Consider the following 25280-nt stretch of genomic DNA (forward strand, 5'->3'; position numbering starts at 1 on the left):
ATAGGCACCACAAAAATGTCAAAATTTGTATAAACTTGTATGAACTTTTTCTTCTTCCTCCTTCGCTTTTGCTCATGCCGTGGTGGGATTGCTGGTACGACCTTAGATGCACATTTGGACTTGGCCCAGTTGACGGCAGGATGCCCTTTCTGACGCCTTCGTATTTAATTAATTTAATTAATTAAGTATAACTAATTATCTATCTCCTAATTTTCATTTTATTTCCTCATTTCAAAAAGTTAGTATCCGTTTTGGTTCCCGGCTTGAAATTCTACAAAATCGAACGAATTCCTACAATCTTTTTTCTTTTTGCTAGTAATTGAAGGAACGGCAAACACAGTGACATGCCCAAGGGTGGGTGGGGATGTTACAGAAGAGACTCTGGAATACACTCCCAATGGAAAAACAATTTGCTTTACGTCGTACCGACACCGATAGGTCTTATGGCCACGAGGGGATAGGAAAGGGATAAGAGTGGGAAGGGAACAGCCATGGCCTTAATGAAGGTACAGCCCCAGCATTTCCTTAGCGTGACAATGGGAAACCTCGGAAAACCATCTTCAGGGCTGCCGACAGTGGTTTTCGAACCCACTATCTCCCGAATTCAAGCTAACAGCTGCGAAACCTTAACCGCACGACCAACTCGATCGGTACTCCCAATGGACATTCGGCACTTGACTTCAAATCTGTGTGCCGAAAGATTTTTTGAGCACATAAAAATGAGTTGTGTGAATGGGTTCGCTATTATCTATTATGCACTTCAATCATTATCAGGGCTACGATTTTGATGACATGTCATCTATTTAATTGGTTCACAGCAGATATTGATATCTTGTAGAGAAATCCTAATCATAGTTCCCACATTGTAGAAATACTAATCTATTAGTCATTTTTGTAATTTTTTTGCCATTTTGTATTTTTAGGTCATTTTATAAAATTATATGTCATCATTTGGTGATTTTATAGAATTTATTAGACTATGTTATACTTTTTGAGTCATTTTATAACATTTTTGAGGATTATGAAGCATTTACGCGTGTGATATTGGATATTATCACAACTTTAAGTGAGGATGAGTACGGAGACGAGAATCTTCACAACGCTCAGTCTGCGTAGCTAAGATAGACGGTGGAGTTGTAAATAGTAGTAGTAAATTATTTGGTCCCTGGAACGAGATTATTTCTTAATATTGTGACGTTCAGCGTGTTTTGGTTACCATCATCAGTTACAGTACTGGATTGAAGTCTCATTTACGGATTTCATTAGTATTCAGTTAATCCTACAATGCATAGTGATTCATATATGAAACGTACGATTTTCTAGCTTGCTGCTCTAACTTGTTACTGTAATTTTTGGTCCTTACATCGTTGTTGTTCATTCTAACAAATAATATTCAACCTTGCACTACGAAAAAAACTTGTAACTTTCATTATCGGGAAACGAGGAGCCCATTGCGGCGATGACCCGAGCACCTTAGCGCCGCTACTGAGAATTGGGTATGTTGATAAATACACAGTTCAAAAAAATTACGGGAAGATATTTTGTAACGTCTGGTATGTGAACGTTAATTTGGAATATGGGGCTCCAATGGTCGTAGAACATACCTTGAGACCATAGCTACTCAGGGTATGTCAAATCGAAGTTATACTCCGTCTGTAGGCGTAGACGTGCAATAAACTGTTAGGTGACCCCTCAAAACAAAGTGAATAGCGGTGCGTCCGTGTGTCGTTGTGATGTGCACAGACTACTGTGGTCATTTGAGTACGTTGTACGTAAACCAGCACATCCCATGATATATCGTAACGAGGTTCAAGTAGCAAGGGCTGTCGCGTTGATCCAGGAAGGATGGACTTTCGTAGTGTTGCTGTTGATCTCAATGTCTCCCCGTCAGCTATTCAACGCTTGTGGAATCACTACATTGAGACAGGCCAGTTCACAAAGAAGGTTGGACAAGGTCGTGGACGCATGACAACCACACAGTATGAGCGATATCTGATTATCTGTGCGTTGAGGCGTCGTTCAGCAACTGCCAGAGAACTGCAACAAGACCTCGGGAGGATCACTGGAGTCACGGTGTCTGACCAGACAGTAAGGAACAGGTTGAGAGAAGTGTCCTTACGACCCAGACGTCCTGTTCGAGTGCCCCGTTTAATGCAGCTACATCGCGCAGCTAGCCTTCTGTTTGCCCGTACCCACGTTAACTAGCTACTTCGCCAATGGAGAACTGTGTTGTTCACAGACTAGTCCAGATTTCCCCTGACACAGCGTGTTGGACGTCAACGTGTATGGAGACTCCGTGGTGAGCAGTACATGCTAAATGTTGTCCAGGAAGGCGACCGATTCGGACAAGGTTCTGTGATGGTGTGGGGTGGCATCAGTATTGATGGCCGTACGGAGCTTGTCGTCGTCCGTGGTAATCATACCATTGCGGGGTACATCGAGAAGATACTGCTACAGCATGTGTTGGTTGCTGCATACGATGTTGGCCCTGAATTCGTACTCATGCACGACAATGCCAGGGCTCATGTGGCGCGCATCACGACAGCTGTCTTCCGAGAACTTCACATTCAAGAGATGGAATGGCCAGCAGTGAGTCCCGACCTTAATTCCATCGAGCATGTGTGGGATAGGCTTGACAGAAGTGTTCCACCACAGACTCTCCAAGACCTCGAACAGGCTCTCATTGAAGAATGGGGCCTGATACCGTAACGTGACCTTCGTCGACTTATACGGAGCATGCCACGTAGGTGCCAAGCTGTGATAAATGCTCGTGGAGGACATACACCATACTGAAGCTCTCCAACTGTGGTAGTAAAAATCCACCCTGGAGGACTGTTATCACTTTGTTTTCGCCCCTATTTGGACATTTCCGTTTGTGTTCTGAAAATGAACGTGAATCCATCGATGTTCTTTTGTATACTTCAACGGTAAAGAATAAAGGTTTAGTTGGTAATATATCTGGGTGTGAGGTATTGTTTTGTGGAGCATGGCATACATTCAAAAACATGTTCCCTAATTTTTTTGAACTGTGTAGTTTGAAAAAAAAAAGGAACTTAATTCGATATCTTGCGCCTTGTCATTTTGTCAGGTGCTGAAGTTAGCCAATTCGATCGCTTTGCGGGTGATTTTAAGTGGGCTTTGCGAAGCCGTGTTGCTAAATCTGAACGTTACTCAATACTGCCTCGAAAACACCAAGCGGAGAAGACTAGCGTTGCAATGTCATTTCAGTTCGACTGTACCCTCTGTAAATGGCCGATCACGTAGCAGCTACCGATGCCGAGAAATTAACATCAAACAAAAACACACCGTGGGCTTCAGCCGGTGTCAACGTAGCGCACTTGTTATGGCGCGATCCTGTCAGTGCGGAGGTCCATGTTCAAATCCCTCCGCTAGCGAACATTTTTCTTCGATTGGTGCTCTCAAGCAACGTGCAGATGTAGCAACATCGCCTTGCAAAGCCCATTTGTATTCGCTCGCGAAGTGATCTGACTGGCTAAGTTCAGTAGCTGATAAAATGGCAACGTCGCAAGACATCGATTTTTTTTTTCAATTATTTATTAGTACGATCATCCCTCCAACGCTCTTATACCCGGTTCACGTTTTCTTCCGACCACTCTGTATGCATTAAACATTTAATGTCAATTGTATTTATCTCATATCGGCGGCACTGTGTATTTATTACTAATATTTAGTTTTTATGAAATTACTATGTCTTAACTTTTTTTTTATTTATTTCTTAATCCATGTACCCTCCAGGGTTGGTTTTTCCCTCGGACTCAGCGAGGGATCCCACCTCTACCGCCTCATGGGCAGTGTCCTGGAGCGCTAGGCTTTGGGTCGGGGTATACAACTGGAGAAGAGGACCAGAACCTCGCCCAGGTGGCCTCAGCTATTATACTGAACAGGGAGCTTGTGAGGGGATGGGTAGATCGGAAGGGATAGAGAAGGAAGAGGGAAGGAAGCGGCCGTGGCCTTAAGTTAGGTACCATCCGGCATTTGCCTGGAGGAGAAGTGGGAAACCACAGAAAATCACTTCCAGGAATTGCTGAGGTGGGAATCGAACCCATCTCTACTCAGTTGACCTTCCGAGGCTGAGTGGACCCGGTTCCAACCCTCCTACCACTTTTCAAATTTCGTGACAGAGCCGGGAATCGAACCCGGGCCTCCGGGGGTGGCAGGTAATCACACTAACTACTACACCACAGAGGCGGACGAGTTAGTTTACGTGCTAGTAAATCTACAGTCACGAGGCTGACGTATCTGAGCACCTTCAAATACCACCGGATTGAGCCAGGACTGAACCTGCCAAGTAGGGGTCAGAAGGCCAGGGCTTCAACCGTCTGAGCCACTCAGCCTGGCTCTTTCAGACGAATCACAATCAATAGCGTCATGTGCCCTCAATCCATACGAACACTGCGGAGAAGTTTGGAACTGAATCCAGGCTTTTGCCACGCAATCTAGTGATTATACTGCTAATAATAAGAGATGGTTTGTGACATTTCGTAGAGGGAGGTCCGTTTACTGCCTGCCGAGGCGGGATAAAGGGAGTGGCTGTGTGGTTGCCATGGAAATGAGGGTGGGGCGACTGCGGTTGCCATGGAGATAAAACTTCTGGGAGGCTCGTCTTGCTGGGAGTTGCCAAACCTCTTACTTCACTTGTGAGCTAGATCTTGTTGCAAGCAGTTCAGTGTGAGTGGCCGTTAGTAAGTTTCTAATTGTATTTTAAATACTATTTACGTACGTACGCACGTGCAATCATTGTATTTATATTTTGAGTACCGGTACGATGAATACTCCTCGAGGGAGAGGGAGGCCCAGGACTCGTCCACCTCGTGAAAAAAATACCGCCGGCCATGGTGTGACAGTTCATCACCAAGGAAGAGAAATGATATGTGCTGCAAGAGAATTCTTTGAAGAGGAGGCTACGAGTTTATCGGAAAGGAATGTTCCCTTAATTCCATTCCAGAGCAAAATTTGTTCTATTTGCGACCAGTTCCATTACAGTGGAAAACAAGAATGTGAAGAAAGACCAGTTCTTGTCTCATTTTCGATCACTGTAAAATTTTCAGCAGCCTGTCAGGGTTTCCCAACTTTAACGCAGCAAGGGGACTGCTAATTAAGGCGTAGCTTTATATAATGGATACTCTTACAGAAATTTATGGAAAAGGGAGGATGTTTGGTGACAAGGGTTTGTTTACCGCTGGATTTACGTCGCAGTGACACAGATAGGTCTTACGGCGACAATGGGATAGGAAAGCCTTGGAGTAGGAAGGAAACGACCCTGGCTTGTTGTGTTTGTTGTGAAAATAGGAAACCACGGAAAACCATCTACAGGGCTACCGACAATGGGATTCGAACCCACTATTTTCCGAACGCAATATATTCTCTTCGCGCTATCATTATAGAATCGTCATTTTTTCAACTTATTGTAATCTAAACATTTTCTTAACATTAAGTTCTGGAATCTTGTACATCTAATCGAAGCGTACAGACAAAAATTATAATTTTATTTATATAGATGAAAGTAGACCGAGTGGCCGCGCGTTTTAACGCTCTGTGGCTATGGAGCCAAGCTCTGCATTCGGGAAACGCGTGGGTTCGAATCCCACCGTCGGCTCTTCTCAGAATAGTTTTCTGTGGCTTAATATCTTCACTTCCAGGCAAATGCCGGTACAGTTCCTACCCATAGGCACCCCTTACCCAATTTTATTCACCATAACACATTTCGTCTTCATTAGCTCCTCAACTGAGGTTGGTGCCAGGAAGGGCATCCGGCAGTAGAAACATGCTGTGTAAATTAATTAGGAAACCACGGAAAACCATCTTCAGGGCTGCCGACAGTGGAGTTCGAACCCACTATTTCCCGAATACTGAATACTGGCCGCACTTAAGCGACTTCAGCTATCCAGCTCGGTAAATAAAAGGTTTATATGAGTCCTGTTTATTCCCTGTCAATCCCGATATAAACGCATCAGTCTCAAACGGTAAATATAAGTAATTTAATGACTTTCAACATACGATTCGTAAGATTCCCAGTTTCGCCAGTTACTTGAGGGATGTCTTCCTGTACTAATCCTTCAGTAAGGATTTCCCTTACAGCAACCTGACTGTTTGTATGTCACTGATAAGAACCTGATTGTATAAGAGTGATCGCAAATGGGACGACACCGCCTGGCCAGGCAGTGTACAACAGATCACAGTGGTCAGAATGACGGAGAGAACAAGTGAGCCGGAAGCGAGGGGTAAGAGCATGTACAGAAAGGAATGCTGGAATGTGGCAACATCGTGAAATGCCACGTGCAGTGCTCCTCCCTTCAACCTTACCTGTCAGACACCATCTCTTCTTATTAGCAGTATAGAAACTGTACACCACCACCTCTCCTACCCTGCCGGCCAACATTCTCATGGTGAAAATTTTTCGACCAACGGGACTCGAACCGGCTAACAACGGTGTCAGATTACATAGACTTGATGCCTTAACGATTATGGCCTCCAGGTGAAAAACAAACAGGAATTTTAGGAGATGTCCTCACCATAGTTATAATATCGTACACGATCTAGACAATGTGGCTACATTCAGTTGTGCGGATGACATCGCTTTCGAGTCGAAAGATAAAGAATCTGCTGCTATTGTGATTGAAACAGCTAATCAGTGCTTAAGTCAAGTTGGTCTCACTCTAAATAAAACTAAATCTAAGGCCATAGTAGTAGAACACATCCGTAAAAGGGTTCACCTCAGCCTAATGAGGTAAAATGAAATAGGAGTCACGAGACCTTATCAACAAAGTCAAGCAATACGGCTGATGGAGTTGAAAGTTGACCGCGTGACACTCCAATATCAGCAAGTTATCTAACTAATGCCTATTGCTCACGGTAAAATGTTTCGTAAATTTTTTTGTACAATTAATTTTATAAAAATTTGGTGAAAACAAGTTGTGTTGCTCACGGTAAAATTATTTTATAAAATCCGTGGAAACATCGGGATGACCATCTATGAACTCACTTCTGAACTAAGATGTATATGTGCTGCCATCTCTCGATAAACTTATAAACGAAGAATCAGCTGTTCAACTTACAGTGTGTTTGAGAGTATGGCTCCAACAAACAAAGCAAAACTTGCTGCTTTGGCTGAAATTATATGTTTACGGTGGTAAAAAGGAAGAAAAGGAATGCCATGAAATGCTGGATTCGGGATTGGATCAAAAGAAGAGATAGGTAGAGGACTGCTGTCGTTGGTCAAAAATTAGTTGAGGTTAGAAGACCAGCATTCATATAGGAATTCGGCGATTGTGTTTTCTGCCTCTCATCTTGCATTTCTATTGTGGTAAAGTGGCATTTTAACCTCGTACAAATATGGATAATTCTGGTATTCGTCCAGTAAAACACTAACAGCTTCCTTAGTCTACCCGGGTCCTGCCATTTTACAAAGAAGTGTTTGTTTACAATCGAGCTTCACAATCTTCTCACGACGTAGCGCCAGCATCATCGTGATGTCAGCTTCGCTGATTGGTTCGTTTCGTAAAATTAATTTTACGGTATAGAACATGTCCTATTTTATGAAAAGTTTTATCAAAGGTTTCATAAAACTTGAATTTGACCGTGAGCAACAGAAATTTTATAAAATTAAATTATTGTACAATAAATTTGACAGAAAATTTTACCGTGAGCAACAGGCATAACACGCAAGATCCTCAGTTGGTTGTACGCCCTAAAAAGGGATTCCGAGGTGACTTCCCCCGACTCGGGGACTTGAGATTTGTAACTGTCCGCAGCATGCCTGCAAACTCGCACACCACATACAACACTATCCTCCACTACAATAACACGCAGTTCCCATACACGACAGATACCACCCATCCTCCTTATAGGGTCTGTCTTACAAGGACGGCACTAGGCGAGCCGAACATTATCTCGACACGCCCGGCACTAAAAGCCATACGGTAAATAAAACTGTAATTTGACTGATTACACTGACCAACAAAAAAATTACTTTCGGTGGATATCTTGGTGTCCAATACGCGCTCTAAGACAACTGAAACATGTTTGATTCAAAATATGAAAACCATTTGTCTCTATCAACCATCGTCCTTGAGATATACGACATCAACCATTTACATATGTTTAGCATTGTTTCAACTCACAGACAAAAGTTTCACTAGAGTACTAATGAATATGGCTTTAACTAGGATTCGTGCAAATGCAACACATGGAACATATTGGATTTGTTTGTTACACAGCCGGACACGTAGCAAAACACATCTGGTGAATTTATGCAACTTCTGGACCCCATACTGTCCACTTTCACCGACAATAAAAAAAAAAATGACGCAAATGAAAATATTCGCCTTTGCATGGAAAATAACGAAAAATAATTAAAACAATTCTCGATGAACGCTATTCCATGAAAAATAAAACTTTGTCAACATATTCAAAATCTTACGTGATAGAGCAAAACGGATTTCAGATTTGAAATTAGTATGAAAAACTGCACTAGAAACAGGAAATATCATATCAGATATCTACACCTTGTAAATCAGTGTTACTTGTTGTACCAGTACAGTCGAACCTCGATATCTCGAACCTCTATTACTCGAATTTTCAGTATCTCGAAGTAATTTGAATTTCCAGGCCGTTTGTCCTATTCTTCACGTGTATTTATTTCTCTATTACTCGAAATTCGGTTACACGAATTTCTCGATTTTTCGAAGCAAACATTTCCTCCCTTGAAGCAAAAAATACTCTGTAACTCGAATTTTGTGCAACATCAACTGTGCAATACGGCATTTGTGGTTTGTGAGGAACAGTTAACAAGTAAAAAAAGGTTACAGTGATGCTGGGAGCTAAAATGACGGGAATCGAAAATCTAAAACTTCTAGTGATAGGAAAATCTGCAAAGCCTCGCTGTTTCTCGGGTGTGGATTAATTACCGGCCCCGTACGAAAGCAACCCCTGAAGTCGCGGGTGACAAGCTCCATTTACGAATCTCGGCTGCGTGGTATTGACGAGATGTTTCAACGTGAAGGGAGGAAAGGTTAACAGTAACAAACAGAAGAGACTAAAGGATTTGTTTTCCAAAGATATTAACGGAGGCATGCTTCTTGTATCACTACTGTATGTCTTCTAAAAAGTTACTATAATAAGAGTTACAATTAACTCTTTCCGGTCTAACTCAGCGGCCGAAATTACGTTCAGGCCGCGCTGCGGGCATAGCCCGTAGTAAGGTTTGACAATTCCCAAAAAATCGAGAATGAGCTATGCACGTATTCTGGTGGTTACATCGTGTTTCTTCATGTATTAGTTACGAGAGTATTTAAGCAGATGGCAGTGTTATATGTCTAAGTCAGAGAATTTAGGATATTTTCGATCAACATGCATCAGTAGATGTCACTCAGTGAGCTCTAAGACATGGCTTCTCGCGGCAAACATGTGCTTGACGAAAGTGATATTTTCGATATTTTATGATATATTATAAGTTTATGTGCAAATGAACATATTATTGACATATGAATTCGAAACAACTTCTTACATGTCATTATGATTAGAGTTCGTTTTACGGTCTATCGCATGTTCCCGCGTATTTCATATTTGCGTGAATACGTAAGATTGTCTACATATTAGTAAAGTTATCTGTTTAGAAGGCTGTATTTTCCCTTTCTCAGAAGTCTTTTGTGGTAAATGGAACAATAATTTTACATTTGAGTAACTTTTGACAAAATTTATCAGTTAAAATAAAATTTCACAAGAGCTCCCATTTTCGTTATTGTAATTATTACTATTGTTGAAAAATTATTTTTATATCGTACTCATTATTGTGGTTTTTTAATTGCAATGCACATTATATATTAGCAAAATAGGGCAAATATAACAGTATTTCAGAAAACTGTTCTTGCTTAGTTATCAGTCAGACCTTTTCTCCATTCGCATAACATGGTATAATATATAAACAATTTTAAAATCTCAAGTGATAGTTGACATGATACAAACAGCGTTTTTCAAAACTATATGCTCACACAAGCACAAAGGAAAAAGAATCATGCAAAAATCTCCTGCAGGTACAGAGATATAATGTTTTAAAAATCCTTAAAAATGCCCAGTCCAGAATGTTTGTTAGGGATATAAAGGCCCAGATTGGAATGGGTTAAAGTGATGCCGTAAAATAGAGCTTCTTGTATACTTTAAATACTGTCAAAAATAATGTATTCGCTATAAGCCCGTAGATACACATAATTCAATTATGTGCTATATATTCTCAAAATCGGTATTCTCAATATCTCGAAAATTCGATAACTCGAAATAAAATTTAGCTCCCGAGGTGATTCGAAATATTTTTTTTATTTTTATTTTCAAAATCTTCCTCCACTTGGAGGCTGCCAAAGACAAAGAATACATAAACAATTTCGTTCAAAAATAAAATAAGTAAATTATGTCTCAATCTGGCGAGTGTAGGTGGTGTCTGATGAGGGAAGTACCCCTGCTCGAACGGCTAAAACTGACAGAAAGTGGGCTTAAAGTATACAGTTGTACCTATGCCAATAGCTATGAAGGCCATTCATCTGTAAAAGTACGTGTTCGGTCGCCAGCGCCATCCGACAGTCAGCGCACAGGCCGCGCTGCATTGGAGCTGTACACCTGGGCCATTTGCATACATGTTATATGATATCATAACGCAGAAATACAATGGATCTGTAACAGAACTACATACCGACACATTGGAGAGTAATGGTGACTGTGAGGCGAACGGCGTAGAAGAAACAGCACGTGATTATGAGGGTTCCAACTGTACCGACAATCCAGCAACGGAAGGAACTACACGTGACAGTGATTTCGCTCCTTCACCCCCAAAACGTGTACGAACAAGTAAGATGCGGAATATTTATGACAGAACATTGAACAACATTTATGATGATTATTATCACCGCGGTTACAATTCTTATCAGAACCTAATAAAGCGTTATAGCTGCATTAGGTCGAAATCAAACTGCAAGGTAATTTTAGATAATGTGACGCGCAAAAGGCAAGACCCAGGTCTGTTTAAGGGAAACAAAACATAAAAATTGAAGGCTTTAACACAGTCTATAAAAGCACGATTTGAGAGAGCTAGAGATAATGGATCAGTGGTCCACTGTCCGTCTCGTTGGCTGAACGGTCAGCGTACTGGCCTTCGGTTCAGAGGGTCCTGGGTTCGATTCCCGGCCGGGTCGGGGATTTTAACCTTGATTGATTAATTCCAGTGGCACGGGGGGCTGGGTGTTTGTGTTGTCTTCATCATCATTTCATCCTCATCACGACGCGCAGGTCGCCTACGGGAGTCAAATAGAAAGACCTGCACCTGGCGAGCCGAACCCGTCCTGGGATATCCCGGCACTAAAAGCCATACGACATTTCATTTTCAGTGGTCCACTACTGGCACATTCAAGCGTGGGCTCTGGAGGCCGCTAGAGCAGTTTCCTTGGACAATTTGAAAGCTTCGTTACATATTGTCAGGGCCTTCAAAGACGAACATAATATTTCGTCCAGACATATCACTATGTTCATGGCTCGCAAAGGGATTGAAGAAGAGCATGTTATTATACAAACTGCAGAAACATTTGTGGCAAACGTGAACATGTTTTTTGAAGACGGAGTATAATGAAGGAATGCGTGTGGAATAGTGATCAGAGCCAATTTCTTTAATGAACTAACGTCTTCTGCAACACTTTCAAACAGAGGGGAAAATAACAGTTGGTCTGGTACAGTCTGTGCATAGTTCTACGCATAGTTACACAATTGCTGTGGCTGTGTCCATAAATAGCAAATTAGCGAACAAGTTTTACATTTGTCTGCAGGAAAACGATGGAACGTTTGGTCCGCAGGTTGCAAAGAAACTGACAGCAATGTGTCCACGGAACACCCATGTTGAAGCAAGTAAATCGTCGCCATAAGGTCTATCTGTGTCGGAGCGACGTAAAGCAAAAAAAGCAAGTAAAAGTGGAAAAATGACTAAAGCACTTATGAAGAGCTACTTTAATTCGGTCCTCGCTGAACAAGTTGGTGGGAGAGGTCCATTACTTTGCGATTCCTGATCAGGATACAAAGACTACAGCGTCACTGAAGAATGTTTTCCAAATAAAGATGTTGCCACCAAAGACAACCAAATACTGTCAACCTCTGGATGTATACTTTTTTAGGCAATGCAAGCTCTATATCAGACGTCTTGTTGATTTTGTACGTTAGCAAATATATACCACGCAGGCCACGTTACATGATCGATACTTCATCATCCGTCTTCACTCCATCATCTACAACCAACTATCTGCATCGAGATACAGACCTATGTTAACATACGCATGGCAGAGAGCAGGTTATGCTGTGGATGATCCTGTTGCTTCGTCTGATAATGTGATCACCGTGGCATTTGAGTTTGGACTATTGCAATGCGGGAACATTGTAAATAATGTAGTATGTCTACATGTTGCGCTCGTTAAGAGTGCATACTGTTCCATTCCGCTGTGTTTTAATTTCATTGAAACTCCACATTTACACTTCGACGTCAAATAAAGGACAACACAGTATCTTCTATTGTGGAAAAGATGACCACATCAACACGGTACTGCATATGTTAAGAGTTCTTGTTGCAAGCACGTATTCAACCGTTTGCCAGATTATACTGCCCCACATCTGTTTCTTGTTATTATAATGGTCCGAAGTGCCTGTTGCACGGTAGTTTCTGCTGCAAATTGTGTTTCTGCAATCTTTCTACGCCGTAACTTTCAAACATTGATTGTACACTAATGCGGGGTTTTACAGATAAATGTCCTTGAAGAGTAGTACAACAGACATATCTTCGTATGTTAAACGCACTTCCATTCGGTTTTAGCCGTTCGAGCTGGGGTACTTCCCTCGTGAGTATCAAAAGAGAACCCCTGAGCGGTTTCAGCCCCCAGTCGATGAACTCCTTGGTACTGATGTATTTAGTACTGGTACTGTATTTAGTGATAAACAGTGTAAAGTATATTTCAGGTAACTGTTATTCAGTCCAATTACTTTTTTCCTGTACTTTTCCCATCACCGATCATTATTAATAAAAACGGAAAGATATTCTTCGTACAAAAAAGTATTGAGTACCAACTACATTCAAATGAAATAAATGTTTATATTTTCTGAATTAAGGAGGTATATATTTCAGTGGCAATTAACCTTTTATCAAGTGTCAAAATTTATGTGATACAGAGTAGTTCTAACATTGCACCTCAATCCTCTGTTAATTACTCTAAGTTTTATCATACTTCAAGTTGTTGTTTTTTTAAGTTCACTTCATGTCATATTCATGTCTACATATCTCATATCTTATCTCTAGATAAGAGACAGTATTCGGGGAATAGCACTGTTGCTGTAGGACGTGCAGCACATAAAAAGACTGAACCGCAGCACTTCACGCAACATTATCACAGCGCCAATACAAGGAAAAGGAATCTACAGCACGATTGCTCCAACATGCCTTCAAGTGCGCGGTGAGTGCAACTTACATCACTTTATCTTACAAAGAGTAGTACTAGTTCAGAACTTCTTATTATTGGTAGTAGTACAGTCGAACCTCCATTACTTGAACTTTCAGTATCTCGAAGAAAGTTAAATTTCCCGGCCGTTTGTCATATTCTTCACGTGTCTTTATTTTTCTATTATTCGAAATTCGGTTACACGAATTTCTCGATTTTTCGAAGCAAACATTTCCTCCGTTGAAGTAAAAAATATTCTGTAACTCGAATTTTGTGCAACATCAACTGTGCAATGCGGCATTTGTGGTTTGTGAGGAAGTTACTTTTTTTTTTTTTTTTTTTTTTTTGCTAGTGGCTTTAGGATAGTTTCAGACACAACATAATAACAAACTGATGTGCAAATTTTAAAATACATGCAATAGTTCAGTGGCAATCTAGTTTTTTCTCATCATGATCATCATAAAATATATTTAAAAAGTTAAGCCTATGTGAAATAGTTTGTTCCTTTCAGTATAATTAAAATTTGCCAAAACCCACACATCACTTCTTTTATATTGGTCTTCTAAAACCAAGATTAAATTTTAAGCCAGATCTGTAGAGCAGTTTGGCATGAGGAGCATTTTATAAATACATCGAAAATTGTTAAAAATATTGATACATTTATGAATATCTCAAACACTGTTACTGATAGAAACTTGAAACTTTGTTTGTTGTATCATACCGATACTGACATTAAATGATCAAAATTCTAAGGTGATAGGATGAAAACTGTAGATTTTAGGATTTTCACAGATGCATTGCCTTAAGATTTAAAAAGGAAAGCCCTCAACGGGGCTGGGAATCGAATCTAGAAACCCGCAGGACCGAGAGCCTAGACGCTGACCACTCAGCCATGCAGCTAGACTCAAACACCAGCAATAAGCTAGTCTTCTCCAAGCATAGTGGGCAAGCTCGGTTATGTAAAGTGCACGGGTTCGAGGAGTTATGAACTCACTTTTTATTCTATTTAATTTTTGAATTATGATTTCTCACTCATGTTTTTAACTATGTACTTTTTCATTCTTCCTTTTATTGATAATTTAACATTTTATAAAGGAACTGCTTTCAAGGCAATAATACATTATATAGTCACTCAAATAAAAATAGGCGCATGGTATTGTCTCTTGCTCGCGTTTACTATTTTATCACATTTAATTTTAATTATCAGAATATATTTCCTCTCATATGTAGATACAAACCTTTAGATTCCCAAAACGAACATTATATCCATAGATTCAATTGTTTTTGTGGAAAGTGGACCTGCGGGGAAGATACTGTATACAATACCACGCGATCATTTCTTTTTGAGTGGCTGTACGTATATACAGGGCTAGTCAACTAGTATGTTACCGAGCCGCGTGTTAGCGCGCTATGGTGTCAAGTCCCGCATTCGGGAGATGAGTGGTTTCGAACCCAACCGTCGGATTTCCTGAGAATGGTTTCCGGTGGTTTCCCATTTTCACTTCCAGGCAAAATGCCGGAACAGTCCCTGTTCATAGGCCACAGTCGAATTTTTTCACCTTCTTATCCAATTTCATTCATCATCAGTCATTTCAGTTTCATTAGCTTCTAAACTGAAGTTGGCGTCAGGAAGGGCAAACGGCCGTAAAACATGTCATATGTTATCTCACGTCATCCCCGCCCTCGTATCAGGAAACGGAACTACAGTAAGTTGGAACGTACAAGTCAGCTAGTATGTTCGCCCTAAATAACTCAAACTGTTAGACAAGAGAGCGAGTTTGCTGTCCGGTTAGGGTCGCGTAGCTGTCAGCTTGCATTGGGGAGATAGTGTGTTCGAACCCCACTGTCGGCAGCCCTGAAGATGGCTTTCCATAGTTTCCCGTTTCACACCAGGCAAATGCTGGGGCTGTACCTTAATTAGGGTCACGGTCGCTTCCTTTCCTACCCCATCGTCGTCCTAAGACCTATCTGTGTCGGTGTGACGCGAAGAAAACTGTAAAGCAAACAATTCCAAAAAAATCTCAAGTAGATTTAGATTTAGAATGAGTGCTAAATTAATTGGCCGGAGCGGTGGTGTAGGGGTAGTGTGCTTGCCTCTTACCCGGAGGCCCCGGGTTCGATTCCCGGCCAGGCCAGGGATTTTTACCTGGACCTGAGGGCTGGTTCGAGGTCCAGTCAGCCTGCGTGATTAGAATTGAGGAACTATCTGATGGTGAGATAGCGGCCCCGGTCTAAAAAGCCAAGAATAATGGTCGAGAGGATTCGTCGTGATGACCACACGACACCTCGTAATATTCAGGCCTTCGGGCTGAGCAGCGGTCGCTTGGTAGGCCAAGGCCCTTCAAGTACTGTAGTGCCATGGAGTTTGGTTTGGTAAATTAATTACCGGTAATTAATTGACTAATTAATTGTATTTGTTTATTTATCGTATGACATTTAGCGCCGCAAGTGTCAAGGACATGTTCTGCTCGCCTACTGCAGGTCTTTCTATTTGATTCCCATGGGCGACCTACGCGTCTAGATGTTGGGGGGGTGACGATGTTAACGAGGGAGGGAGAGGGTCAAACCCGATGTCGGCACGTAGCCTACTCCTGTTGAATAACACCAAGGAGTCTGCTCAAAGCTTTACGTCTCCATCCGACGGACGAATCACCATCAACAGCGTCATATGCCGTCACTCTATATGAACACTGTGGAGAGGTTTGGAATTAAAACCAGGCCTCTGACACGCAAACTAGTGATTAGAAATTGTATACCAACACCTCTCCTACCTTGCACGGTGTCAGACCTTACATAACCGAGCGAATTGGCTGTGCAGTTAGGGTCGCACAGCTGTGAGCTTACACTCGAGACGTAGTGGGTTCGAACCCCACTGCTGACAACCCTCAAGATGGTTTTTCGTGGTTTCCTATTTTCACACGAGGCAAATGCTGGAACTGTGTCTTAATCAAGACCACGGCTGCTTCCTTCCCACCCCTAACCCTTTCCTATCCCATTGTCGCCGTAAGACTTATCTGTGTTAGTTCATTAATTAATTCATTCATTCATTCACTCCCAGGATGTAAAGAGGAGCAATGTTATGACGTCCAGTCCCCACCAAGGGAACCAAGGGGGGAGAGGGGGGCACGTGGCGGCTCAGTCTTACTTTCTCCTTGTCTTGTTGCCCACAGGTCAGTCATGATGCTGGCCTTCTTCATGTTGGTGCTCTCGATCAAGACGTCGTGGGGAGATGTGAGCCCTGGAGGCATGCTGTACCCCCGCGAGTCCGAGACCAGAGAAGTGCGATCGCTAGATGGTATCTGGAGGTTCCGTCTCTCGAGCGACGACCCTCTTGAGGGATTCAGGGACAAATGGTACGACGAGGACCTTACACAGGTGAGTTTTTTAGTGTATGTTTATTTAGTACTCAGCCTGAAGGCTGGTTAGATCCTCAATAGCTCCACCGTCGACTGTCATAGACAGTCTAGTCCCCCCTAAAGCGACGTACGAGGGAAACAAGGAATAATGTAGTTTCCCGTTGCTTTCCTTGCTGCGCTAGAGGTTGCTAATACATTTCAGATTGCCCGACCCAATGAAGTACACAATTTAACTGACTCTGCGGGTTACTCTTTCACCTCATTTGCACAGGGACTGGCTGTGTAAAATAGCATTACAAGCATTGTTCGTGTATCAGTTCCCCCTGTGGGTGGGGGCGGTAGAATAACACCCACGCTATCCCCTGCCTGTCGTAAGAGGCGACTGAAAGGGGCCTCAGGGGCTCTGAGCTTTGGAGCGTGGATTGGCTACCTCAGGGCCCTTAGCTGAGTCCTGGCGTTGCTTCCACTTACTTGTACCAGGCTCCTCACTTTCATCTATCCTATCCGACCTCCCTTGGTCAACTCTTGTTTTTTCCGACCCCGACGCTATTAGGTTTCCGAGGGCTAGGGAGTCTTTCATTTTCACGCACTTCGTGGCCCATGTCTTTCTTTGGGCGATACCTTCATTTTTCGAAGTGTCGGATCCCTTCCATTTTTTTTCTCTCCGATTAGTGTTGTATAGAGGATGGTTGCCTAGTTGTACTTCCTCATAAAACAATAATCACCACCACCACTCGTTTCTCAGTCACTCTCATGTTGTCATAGCCAAAGATTAGACTATGAAAGTACCGAGCTCGATAACTCCAGTCGCTTAAGTGCGGCCAGTATCCAGTAATCGGGAGATAGTGGGTTTGAGCCCCACTGTCGGCAGCCCTGAAGGTGGTTTTCCGTGGTTTCCCATTTTCACACCAGGTAAATGCCGGGGCTGTACCTTAATTAAGGCCACGGCCGCTTCCTTCCAATTCCTCGGCCTTTCCTATCCATCGTCACCATAAGACATATCGGTGTCGGTGCGACGTAAAGCAAATAGCAAAAAAAAAAAAAAAAAATAGACTATGAAAGTAACAAATTTATTCTAGCCCATACCAGAAGGCTTAGTTTCTCTTTATGTTCTTTTTTCTTTTTTTCTTGATATAAAATAGCTTACAACTTATTTAGCCTGGGATCGATTTCCTGCACTGTTGTGAATTTAAGACTGATTTGTCCATCAACCACCTCTGATCTGCATTTAGGATTGTCGTCCAAGTAACTGATTTCCTATCAGTTGTTTACCTAGTCCTTCCTTAAATGATTTCAGAAAAGCTGGGTTTTGTTTCTTTTAAACATCTCCCTGGGTAAATTATTCCAAACTCTCCCGAATATTTGGATTAATTTGTTCTCTTTAATTCAAACTTTATCTTCATATTTTGATCTGTCCTACTTTTAAAAACACCACTCATTCTTATTCGTCTACTAAATTTATTCCACGCCTTCTCTCCGCTGACAGATGGAAACAGACTGCTTAGTCGAGCAGCTCGTCTCATCCAGGAATTAAGTTCCGATGGCCCGTAAAAAGGAAATGAGGGTTAGATTCCGGGTACTGGCAGGGATTTATGAATGGCAGGAGGGCTGATATGTTGTTAAGATGAGTCACGCCATCTCGGGATGAGGATACAAGTTTACTTTAGTGAAACATTGCCTACTTCTCAACTTTTTCACCACTTTTATCGTCACGTGGCACCAAGTTTTGAATGCGTGTACTGTATGAGTGCACTGCCAAAGACTCGAACCCGGTAGTGGTCGTGGTGGTGCTGATTATTGTTTTAAGAGGAAAAACAACTGGACAACCACCCTCTTTTAACACTGATCAGATGGAAAAAATGGAAGGAGTCCAATACTTCGAAAAAGGCCTCGATACCTAATACCGTCGGGGTTGCTAGTTGCTTTACGTCGCACCGACGATGATGGGACAGGAAAGGGCTAGGAGTGGGAAGGAAGCGGCCGTGGCCTTAATTAAGGTACAGCCCCAGCATTTGCCTGGTGTGAAAATGGAAAACCACGGAAAACCATTTTCAGGGCTGCCGACAGTGGGGTTCGAACCTACTATCTCACGAATACTGGATACTGGCCGCACTTAAGCGACTGCCGTCGGGGTTAAAAAAGAACAAAGGTTGACCAAGGGAGGTCGGATTGAATAGATAAAAGTGAGGAGCCCGGCTCATGTAAGCAAAAAAAGAGCAGTGCCAGGACTCAGCTAACGACCCCATGGTCACAACTCATACTTCCAATTTGAGAGTCCCCGACGCCTCCTTTAGTCGCCTCTTACTACAGGCAGGGAATACCGTGGGTGTTATTCCACCGCCCCCAGTCACACAAGGGTGACCGCCGTCTGAAGTGCAGCGTCGCTGTCAAAACGTTGTACTGTCAGAGATCTCTTCAACTAGTGGGAAATCTGTTCTGTCTCACCCTCCGCAATGTGCCACAATAACCGCGCGCAATCGGCGGCGCCAAACTATGAGAGTGGTCATGTTTACCTTCGCAACACACCGTCCTGACTGTTGTCGAACGTTCCTCCTGTACCTCTTGTTTTGACCGGCGCAGATACCAACGCCGCTTTGCAGCTCTTTTCGGAACTTACAATCTCTGAATAACAATATAATTTGATTTAGGGTGTGTTCTCAAAACTTGTTTTATAGCCTCACAGACCATTAATATTTTGCATCCCTTTTGTGGCCTTTTAACTGGAATGATGGTAGAACAGTGGCAATTTCTGGTGGAAACTACATCGTGGGCGGAAAGGATGGAGATTTTGCACATCACAACAGCATTGTTGTTACAGATAGTCATTTCTAGAGCTCTCTTGATCCTAAAAATGAACAAACTCACGTAGATTGTTGAAGTTATTTTAAGATTAAGATCGCTAATCAGCCGTTTTGTAGTCTCATCTTCCCTTAGATACAGAATCGGACTTAAGAATCTGTTGACCTGAAGATGAGTAACAATATACGCATTTTCAGTATGGTGAAAAGTAGCTAAAACTGATTGCTAAAATGGCCAGAAATGGCTGAACGTTTGGAGTAGTTTGCAGTTGGTCGCTATATGCATGGGTGTAAACCGCAAGACAATGTAGGTTCACACACACGCAAATAACATGTTAAGGGCCTGTCAGATGGACAGCCAGCTACGTAGGCTGCAGTTTTTCGAACTAGAAGTTAAATAATTTCTTGCGTACCAACAACGGATTTTAACGACGATATTGTTGTGCGGAAGACGTAGTAACATTTTTATTGCATTAGTAATAAAGTTACTGAAAATATAGTGAAATACAGCGCGGTGGTATACGTGTTCCCTTGTGTTTTCGTTTGTTTAGCGCTATTCCTTTTGAAATTGTTACTAGAGTCCAATTTCAGACTCTTATTAAGTTATAATGTGGAAGGTCAAGTCCAAAATAGAATTAGGGCCGAAATCTACGAAGAAATGTTAAAATTAATTAACTATGTAACGAAACTCAGAAATTGTTGTAGAAAATAAAAAACACTGAAAATGTAACCTGGACGCAAAAAGTAAGATTCAGGTTAGGTATCTTATCAAATAATTCTTACCACGTGGTATAATTTTGTTCTATTGTCTAATACTATTTACGAGGATGCGCTTCACGGTGAAAGTACAATTTATATTCGTAATCATTGCTACTGTATGCGGCGTAGGATCATTAATTTTATTATTAATTCGATTTATGATTGCTAATGTAATAACTCTTTCTTCCAAGACAGTGTTAGAATAGTAATTGGCACTTTAGTGTGAATACTTAGTAGCAAGTTGTTATGAAGTCAAAGAAATATAACCTCCTTATCGTCCTCATTCGACAGACGAATCACCATGAGCAACGTCGTATACCTTTACTCCATGTGTGCGTCGCGGATAGATTTGGAATAGAACCCAGGCTTTTGACACGCTCTCTAATGATGAGGAAATGTGTACTATCACCTCCAGTACCCTACCGACTAACATTTAGAAGGTAAAATAAGTTAAGACTATCGGTACTCGAACCCATAAATAACTGCGTGGCAGCATCAAATGATGTTACAAGTTTACTAATGGACAGCTTGCGTGCAATTGAAATCTACACAGTCAGCAGCAACAACTTGCTAGCTTGGAAAATCTTTAACAATTTTGCCATAGCTGGACAGGAAACATGATATATTTTATAAATATATACATAGATTACATTATAACAACTTATTTTTCTTTTAGTATCATGCAGATGTACTGTAGATTCATTTTGATGTGTAGCCCTCTTGATTCTTACAGTAGCGTCCCCGGCAGGAACAAAGTTCCAGATAAGAAAGTTAACAGCCTCTCTAATTTCGGCACAGGTAAACTCGAGAATATTCTCCCAGATTGCACATAAACGAAAGTCGTAGTACGCGTTTTCAACCGAACTTCCAGATACATGTGCAAACTGCTACATAAATTTAAAACCGCACTTTTAGCTGGCTGTCGTAGTACAGGCCATATTAAATGTACTGTGACAGTTGAGACAGAAAGAGAAAAATAAACGTACAATGATACTGAACTCTCGGAAAAAAAAGTATACATTGTCCTCCTCATCCCTCCTCAACTACACCCCTTCTTCTTGGGGTGTCCGTAGATTTGTCTGATAGCAAGTAAGCTGCACTTGTTCCAAAACATTCAAGAACTTCCGGCGGAATCTTAAATGCAAAACATTTTTTCACGCGGCTTAATCCAAACCTTAAGCTGACAATGTTTTGTTTTTCAGTTTGTTTCTTTGTGTGTTTTAACGATGTTACAGTAACCTGACTGTCCGACTCGTTGGCTGAACGGTCAGCGTACTGGCCTTCGGTTCAGAGGGTCCCGGGTTCGATTCCCGGCCGGGTCGGGGATTTTAACCTTAATTGGTTAATTCCAATGGCACGGGGGCTGGGTGTGTGTGCTGTCTTCATCATCATTTCATCCTCATCACGACGCGCAGGTCACCTACGGGTGTCAAATAGAAAGACCTGCACCTGGCGAGCCGAACCCGTCTGGGATATCCCGGCACTAAAAGCCATACGACATTTCAGTAACCTGACTGAACTCAGGCTCACCTTCTTTGTTTGAAAGAGGCAAAGTCAGGGCTGAAAGATAAACGTGGCCAATTCTAAACAGGGATTTTCTTTCTTTCTTTCTTTCTTTCTTTCTTTCTTTCTTTCTTTCTTTCTTTCTTTCTTTCTTTCTTTCTATCCGTTTACCGTCCTGAGTTAGTTTTCCCTCAGATTCAGCCAGGGATCCCACCTCTACCTGAAGGGCAGTGTTCTGGGGCATAAGACTTTGAATCGGGAGGATACAACTGGAGAGGAGGACCAGAATCTCGACCAGGCGGCTTCACCTTCTATGCTGAACAGGGGACTTGTTAGGAAGATCGGAAGGGATAGACAAGGAAGAGGGAAGAAGCGGCCGTGACCTTAACTTAGTTACCATCCCGACATTTGCCTGAAGAAGAAGTGGGTGAAACCACGGAAAGCCACGTCGGGGATGGCTGAGGTGGGAATCGAAACCCCTCCATTCAGCTGACCTCCCGAGTTTGAGTGGACCCCATTCAAGTCCTCGTAGCACTTTTCAAATTTCGTGGCAGAGCCGGGAATCGAACCGGGGCCTCCGGGTTTAGCACCTAATCACACTAACCACTACACCTCAGAGGCGGACATAGGGATTTTATACTTGAACATTTTTAAACTACATAAATATCAGCCAGAATTCAGTCGTGAGAATCCACATACCCGACTTATGAAAAATTAGATTCCTCCACTGATTTTCAGTTTTGTCAATACTCCTTTCAAATCCTAAAGCTAAATGCGTGATAGGCTGTTGAACGGTTTCCCCATTTGTCGGAGAATTTCGATCGCCAGGCAGCTGATTTTGAAATTCTTTAACTAACTTTTGTTGTCTTTGGTGTCATGTAACAAATTGGAATTTTCCATTTCATTCTCAACTGAATAACCAACATATGCCATGCAGTCAAGGAGAGAGAGGCAGGAACGTTAACCCTAGACCGTGATTATAGATGGCCACAATGGCATTATTGAAATTCTAAGAGAGAAACATTCAAAAACAAACCGAACACTATACTCCGCACTGCTTTACTTCCAAATTGACGTTTTGGCCGATTTTGGCTCTGTCTGGTGGTTATGCGCTGAAACATAAGACATCCAACCAATCCCAAGCTGCCATTCAAATCGACTTATATCGCTACAGTGCGATCTCGAAACCTAGTTGTCGACTCCAATATTTACATTCATCACATGATTAATGTATCTCGCTCAACGTGTACCGTATGGCATTCGGTACGTTTCGCGATCTTTTGCATTTTTCTTCAGTAATTAGTGTTTTTCATGTTAGTCTTTATCTTTCTAGCATAGCACAGTATAGCGTAGTTTACAGTTTAGAATAGCATCAATACAGGTTTAATAGTTCAGTGTATAAAAATATAGCTGTAGTTTTATTTACGACCGTGTATTGGTTGCGTATTTAGCATGTCTCAGTGTAATTCGGAAAAGACAAGTGGCAAGAAAGTGACTCTGAGATCAGTGGAGTTTTTCCTTTGTAGGACATAACCTCCTTCCTGTGCCAGCCAGTAAGGGGTGAGTGATGTGTTATTTCCTCATTCTCTTTTATTCTTAATAATGTATACTCTTTTTAGTGTCGGATGTTGTTGGTAAGTGTAGTTTTCTGAATCTGTTTGTAATTCCAATTCATTAGCTTTTCTGAGAACGGTCTTTCATTTTACGAGGGCTGTTTACCGCGGTCGTATTGCATCAACTGTACTCGCGACAGTAGTGCGCTGGCGACAGAGGTAAGGTGACGCTCATTTGTTTCGCGAAACGTCAATTTAGAAGTAAACCCGGGCAGAGTTCTATTACACGTATCGAAGTACGTCTGTCCATTAAGTAAAATTACACCCAACTTGAGTTAGCTACATAAGCCGCCAGATCGCCTGTCAAAATTCTTCTCCTGCAGTACCGTATCCAGTATTCGGGAAAAAGTGGATTCGAATCCCACTGTTGGTAACCCTGAAGATGGTTTCCCGTGGTTTCCTCATTTTTACAGCAGGCAAATACAGGGGCTGTACCTTTAATTAATCCCACGGCCGCTTCCTTCCCATTCCTAGCCCTTTCCTCTCCCATCGTCGCCATAAGACCAGTTTGTGTCGGTACGACGTAAAGCAACTTGTGAAGGAAAAATATCATCTCAATACTGAACATAGGAAACATCATTTGACAGAAGAGGGTGCGTGGCTCTCACAAGACCTCTAATTTTAGATTAGTTAACTCATTAATAATGTTATTTCAGGCATGAAATTGTGGGAATATGTTCTCAAAGCATAGGCCATTTGTATAGAGAAGTTTTTTAAATAATATGTTTTTCAAGATTATATTTCATTGTCTCTTCGGGCAGTGGAGACGATGCCATCTCAGAGGCTCGTAGTCGCGGCGAAACTTATCAGCAGGGCCCGGATATTTTAAAAATGCATATGCGCATATGCAAATGCATATTTTGAACGTTACCGCATATTTTGAGCGTTAGTGCATATACGGACATATTTTTCTCTTATGTGTACTCGATTATTTAAGATTTCTGAACGAAATGAAAAAATCGATGAACTCTGTATGTTGTACATCCTTTGGCAACATGAAAAGCCTTCCCTGATCAAGGAAAAAGCTTTCAGTGTCGCAATATAAGCAGGTAGACGGATAATGACACTTTTCATAATAGCTATTTCCTTCTTTCTGACATTACTCTTTCCTTCTCCTTACAGTAGCCTTCCGAGACTTGCTTAAACAAGTGCGTTCATCTGTTAACTTGCTCTTCGTCTGCTGCAGCGTTTCACCTGATAAAACTGTAAACATGCCTATATTTTTGCCAGAAGAATGTTCCGAGCTGTCAGAGCCAGTGTTCAAGTATTACCCATTTACGTCCGTTGACGTAGAACGATCATTTTCAGCGTATAAATTAATTCTGGCCGACAACAGAAAGTTATTGACTCCTGAAAAAATTGAAAAACTGTTGGAACTTACTGACATGCATCATTTTGCAAGGAATTAAACATGTTTATCAATTTGACACTGAGTTAAAATTAAATAATGCATCTGGTAATTGTATTTTATTTTATTTTTAGTGCATATTTTCGTGCATTTATAGGACATTTTTAGTGCATATGAGCATGCATATTTTCGGAGTTTTTAGTGCATATGAATCCGGGCCCTACTTATCAGATATTTACGGAGTTGCACCAGATGCGCCAACAAGGACCCGCCTACTCGTATACGTTCCGGATTGCATTTCTCCATAAAGTATGGGATTGTAATAACACGTTTAACCACTCACAGAGGTTAGTTTCCTACCTGCTAGATGTGTCATACATAACAGAACGATCCACCAGCTGTGAAAGTGTTACTAAAGGATAGGCAGC

At 41.9% G+C, this 25280-nt stretch overlaps 1 protein-coding gene across 2 annotated transcripts in view; it reads left to right on the top strand.

The window, feature by feature from the left end:
- The window catches only part of LOC136878787 (beta-glucuronidase), a 268892-nt gene that overhangs the window by 151580 nt on the left and 92032 nt on the right, over positions 1-25280 (top strand). The window contains exons 2-3 of one of the 2 annotated variants that reach the window (XM_067152257.2): positions 13337-13490; positions 16646-16850. In XM_067152257.2, the coding sequence (XP_067008358.2) occupies positions 13474-13490; positions 16646-16850 (222 nt within the window). In that variant the 5' untranslated portion in view covers positions 13337-13473. The remainder of the gene's footprint in view (positions 1-13336; positions 13491-16645; positions 16851-25280) is intronic. The other variant, XM_067152256.2, reaches the window with a different exon arrangement.

This window comes from Anabrus simplex, chromosome 8 (assembly GCF_040414725.1).
Source record: "Anabrus simplex isolate iqAnaSimp1 chromosome 8, ASM4041472v1, whole genome shotgun sequence".
NCBI lineage: Eukaryota > Metazoa > Arthropoda > Insecta > Orthoptera > Tettigoniidae > Anabrus > Anabrus simplex.